This window comes from Myotis brandtii, unplaced genomic scaffold (genome assembly GCF_000412655.1).
Source record: "Myotis brandtii unplaced genomic scaffold, ASM41265v1 scaffold680, whole genome shotgun sequence".
Classification (NCBI taxonomy): Eukaryota; Metazoa; Chordata; class Mammalia; order Chiroptera; family Vespertilionidae; genus Myotis; species Myotis brandtii.
In genome coordinates this window covers 1142355-1147475 of record NW_005370658.1, presented here as the reverse complement: position 1 = coordinate 1147475, position 5121 = coordinate 1142355, and the positions used below count along the sequence as shown (strand labels likewise).

Below are 5121 nucleotides of genomic sequence, written 5' to 3'. Positions count from 1 at the left end.
ATCATTGATGTTTCCATCTCTCTCTTCCTCTCCCTTCCTCTCTGAAATCAATAAAAACATATTTAAAAAAGTAGTTGAGATGCCCAGACTGCGTGGCTCAGTGGTTGAGCACTGACCTATGAACTAGGAGATCAGGGTTCAATTCCCATTCGGGGCACATGCCCAGGTTGCGGGTTGCAGGTTCGATCCCCAGTAGGGAGCCTTCAGGAGGCAGCCAGTAGGTGATTCTCTGTCATCATTGCTGTTTCCATCTCTCCCTCTCCCTTCCTCTTTGAAATCAATAGAAATATATATATATATTTTTTTGAAAAAAATGGTAAGTTTTCTATGTGTATTTTACCACCATTAAAAAAACAAAGCCCTGGCCTTGTGAGTCTCAGCTGGCTCATCCCATGCACCAAAAGGTTGCTTGTTGGATTCCTGGTGAGAGCACATACCCGGGTTTCAGGCTTGATCCCCAGTTGGGGTCGGGGGTGCAGGAGGCAGCCTATCGGTGTTCTGCTCTCACATTGATTTCTCTCTCTCTCTTTCTTCCTCTTCCTCTCGCTCTAAAAATCAATTTTAAAAATATTTTTTAAAATATATTTTATTGATGTTTTACAGAGAGGAAGGGAGAGAGACAGAGGGTCAGAAACATCGATGAGAGAGAAACATCGATCAGCTGCCTCCCGCACATCTCCCACTGGGGACGTGCCAGCAACCCAGGCACATGCCCCTGACCAGAATCGAACCCTGGACACCTCAGTCCGCAGGCCGACGCTCCATCCACCGAGCCAAACCGGTTTCGGCAAAAAAATTTTTTTTTAAATGGAAAAAGCGGCTCGTTTTCCTCTCTGTGCACTTAGCCAAACCTGAAATGACTGTGAGTTTCCAGGTGTGAGTCATTGTGAAGGCAGGTAGTGGCCCCTGGGCCCGGAGGACCAGGCTTGCTGTTGGTCTCTCACTGCTGCATCCCAGCACCCGGCCCAATGGTCTCTGCATAAGCTCAGAGGCCTTAAGTGGACACCCAGCAACTAAAACAGCTTATCATCACTCAGCACCTTCTCTGCCAGGTGCCTCCCTCATGGGGTCCTCAGAGCCAGCCCTGGGAGGCAGGTGTCACTCATGATGGCTTGATAATAGAGGAGCAAAGGGGTCTCAGAGAGGGAAGGGGACCGGTTGGGGTCCTGCAGCCAGGAAAGGAGGGGACCTGGATTTAAGAGCTGGGGGGGAGGACTGGGGGCAGGACTCCTGGGTCCTCTCACCTGGAGAATGCGGGGACCTGAGCGGCCACCCCTCCAAAGTCTCAGTGTCCCCAAGCCACCCCACTGTACTCACTACTTCTGGCTCTGCAGGTGCAGCGTGGAGGGTGCTCCCAGGTCCCCAAGAGGCTCCCAGGAGCAGTTCAAGTCGCCTAAGGGCCCAACACCATAGCACCGCAGGGGCCCCGGGCTGCCTGGAAGAGGGCGAGGGTCCCAGGGAGGGGAGGGGTCAATCCCCCGCCTCCTCACTGCCCAGAACCCACCGCCCCAAGTTCTGATCATCCTGGAGGGTTATGGGGTCCCTTTCGCAAGTGAGCAGCAGGGAGGGGGCGCTGGGCACCCCCACCCAGGCTTTGGGCATAACTCCTCCCCCCTCTACCACCACATCCTGTTACCACCCCAAGAGCCCCCACCCCGGGGCTGACTTCCACCCCCTGCCTCGCGCTCTCCACTCCTTTCTGCGCCCTGTCCCTGCCCAGGGCGCAGCAGAGTGGGGTCCGGACCTCTGTCATTCATCCACGAACTGGCGTTCGCCCTGGAGAATTCGCGCTTTAAGACTGAGCGCGCGGTAGAGCGCCCCGCGCGAGCTCGGCCCGGAACTCACCCTGGACACTTGTCCGCTGGGACAGCAGCAACAGCAGAGGCAGCAGCCGGCAGGGCGCGCCCCTGGCCCCCCTCATGGGGGCCCCTGCGCCTTCCGGTCCCCCAGGGCCCCTACTGAGTCCCAACCGCATTGTTCTCCGGGTCCAGCGCCCCAGCGGAGATGAGAAGCGGAGCCACCCCTCCCAGCGGTCCCTGCTCCTTCCCCAAGACTGAGGGTCCCCGGGGGAGGCGACCTGGGGCCTCCCCGGGAGAGGGCTGAGGGCTCAGCCTAACTCCCCTGAAACTGAGCCCCCCTTACCCCCCAACAACAACACACACACGCTGCAGAGACCTTTGCAACTTTTATTATTGCGGTTGGAGAAGGTTCTGATCTGCCCCCTTACTGGCCTCCCACCCCAGAATATGAAGGGAACCAAGGGGTCTCAACCCCAACCCTGGGGCCCACAGCCTTAGGACCCCAGCAGGTGGCGTGGGAGGGAGAGAGGCTAGAAAGCAGGGGAAGGGAGTGGGCAAGGGCTGGGCTGGGCCAAGGGCATCTTTGGGGCTGGCTAGGGGGCAGGGCCACAGTTGGGGCAGGAGAGTCACAGTTTTGGCAAAGGCTTCTTCAGTGTGGCCAGTTGGGTAGATAGGGGCTCCATTGTACAGGGGAGGGTACCATCCAGATACAGGCATGATATGGGCTGGGGAGAGGGCAGGAGTCAGCATCAGGGGCAACCATTTGGCCAAGTAGGGGTACAGCTTGCTCAGGGTTAGGAGAGGCTGGTCGAAGGTCAGTTATCTGAGGGAATTGCGTTGGAGTCCATAGTGCCTGACGTCGACGACTTGCTGATGAATGAATGTATGAGGGGCCAGAGACAGGTACTCAGCATTGGTCCTGGTAACCCCAGGCTGCCCAGTCCCCAGGTCTAGCAGAGTCTGCTGATTTCACTCTTGCTGCAACCCCACTTGCAACAGTTGCTGGAGAGACTAGCCAGGACATCTCGGCTGCCACGCAGAGATCCAGGGGTCCCCTGCCAGCTGGGCTGGCCGCCATAGAAAGGCTGGGGGGACTTGGTCAGGACCAGCCAGTCACTGGAGCCTACTGCCTCTTCCAGCTGGCTGTCTGCATAGGGGTCAGTGTCTGGGAAGGCATCCCCTGCAAAAGATGAGAAGAGTTCATGCTTGGGACCCAGCTTCTGTCACACTCAGAGTCATGGCTCCTGCTTGTTCCAGCTGCTGTTCTGTTCTTGAGACATGGTCTCCTGGTTAAAGGTTTTGATTCCACTCAGGCCTAGGTTTCAGCTTTGATGGGTTTAATATTCAACCTCACTGAGCTTGACCTTCCTGTCATTTCTTTTCCCTTACTCTTTGTTTATGGAGGACCTGGTGGTTAAGAACATGGGTTTGGGAGTCAGACTGATTAAGCTTCAAACCAGTGTCTCAAAGTTATAATCCTGAGCAAGTGAATTTACTTCTTTGATTCTTAGTGTCCTTTTCTGCAAAGTGAGGAACATAATAACTCCTAAGAATTTGGGGTTTTGCCCTGGCCAGTTTGGCTCAATGGATAGAGGCTCGGACTGTGGGACTGAAGGATCCCATGTTTGATTCCCGTCAAGGGCACATGCCCAGGTTGTGGGCTCAGTCCCCAGTAGGGGGCGTACAGGAGGCAGCCAATCATTGATTCTCTGTCATCATCATTGATATTTCTATCTCTCTTTCCCTCTCCCTTCCTCTCTGAAATCAATAAAAACATACTAAAAAAAAAAAAGAATTTAGTGTTTCATAAAGAGTGGTTGAGTTAATTAATACCCATTAAAAACACAACACTTAGACCTGTGTCTGGCACATGATAAGCACTCAAAATAGCCCTGAGCATTTATGGAGGACTGACTGTGTGCCAGACATTGTTTTAAGGGCTTTTGTGGATAAACTGCTTTATTCCTCTCAATGACACCCCCATGAGGTGGGTGCTGTTATTATGACCTCATTTCCCAGGGAACATCACTGAGGCTGGATTTGGTGGAGTAACTGCACAAGAACACACAGCTACGGAATGGTAGAGCGGCTGTTTGAGCCCAGACGGCATGTCTTCTAGGACAACACTTACATCATCATCATCATGACCAACATCTCTTTTTCTGCCAGGCCCCTGCCCTTCAGGAACCTGGACCCCTACTCCCCGACTGAGCCCAAACTGGGCCTCCTGCCTTCCTTGGACTGTGTCCTTACCTGTTATGACTCAATTTTGCCACTGAGCAAACTTGTGAGATGCAGGGACTGCCTTCCATTTGCAGATAAAGAGGATCAGAGAGGAAAAGCAACCTGCTGGGAGCGCCACCCACTAGGTGGCAAAATCTAGCCTTGGACACCCCACACCCCTCACACCACCTTCTCCAAGGGGTTGGAACATACTTCAGTGTCAGCTTCCGAATGGTGTCCCCCTGGAGTCCTTTAAGCAGCGGCCTTGCTCAGCGCAAGGCTGAGCACATAGCAGGTGCCCCAGAAAGAACATTCTGCCCTTGAACCCTTAGCCAGTGGAGATGGCTCCACCCCCATCCCAGCTTTGAGTTTTGCTAAATGGCTCAGCCTCAAGGATGGGCCAGCCTCCTCAGCTGCAAGTTGTGAGCAGGGACTCCCCTGCCCTGGCCCCTGGTCTCATCTTTGTCCCTGTCTCTAGGCCCATCCCATGTCCCGTATCCCTCTTTCCTCCCTTCCACTACCTTGCGCCTCACCCATAGCTTCCTGGGGCAGGTTGTCCGACCGCCTCCATCGGGAGCCTCCGCAGGTGAAGATGACTGCTCGGATGAATTCCCGGCCGCAAAGCTTCACCCCATAGGGTGCTCCCCGGGCTTCGGCTTCCAGCCACAGCCCCCCGGCCAGCACCCACACGGCCAGCAGCAGCAGCAGTGGGTGCTTGGCCATGCTGGACAGGGAGGCCTGGGATGCGAGAGTGGGCACAGCAAGGCAGGTTCCCAGTGGTCAGTGCCTTTGCTGCTTCCTGGCCCCCCATTTATACACCCAGCCCCCCCATCCTGTTGTGGAGGAACAAGTGACCTCCTTTATCTCTTCCAGCAGAGGCGAGACGGGCATGGCCCGCACACCCCGACCTTTCCCGTTTCCCGGACTAAGTAAGCGATAACCTTTCGCCAGGGATGAGGAGACACAGTTCAGCTCAGTGTCATCTTTAACAGAGAGAGGCAAGAAGGCCGCCCTCCATTCAGCAGAGACCAGGAACCTAGACCCTCACCAGACCAGGAGAGAGGGTGCAGCCACACCCCTCCCCTCAGAGGGCTGGGGC

The 5121-nt window shown here is 55.3% G+C and overlaps 1 protein-coding gene across 8 annotated transcripts in view; it reads right to left on the bottom strand.

The window, feature by feature from the left end:
• RLN3 (relaxin 3) overlaps positions 1-5121 on the bottom strand; it is a 23407-nt gene that overhangs the window by 14777 nt on the left and 3509 nt on the right. For 3 of the 8 annotated variants that reach the window (XR_001359707.1, XR_001359708.1, XM_014529472.1), the window contains exons 1-2: positions 1846-2021; positions 1318-1435 (exon numbers count right to left, since the gene is read on the bottom strand). The exons of 1 other annotated variant lie outside the window; for it this stretch is intronic. Coding sequence is in view for 5 of the 7 variants with exons in the window: in XM_014529472.1 (XP_014384958.1) it covers positions 1318-1435; positions 1846-1975 (248 nt within the window). In the remaining 2 variants the exon portion in view is untranslated. Of the gene's footprint in view, positions 1-1317; positions 1436-1845; positions 2022-2355; positions 2980-4543; positions 4771-5121 lie in introns of those variants that run through there. 4 more of the 8 variants (XM_005881598.2, XM_014529470.1, XM_014529471.1 and 1 more) reach the window with 4 other exon arrangements.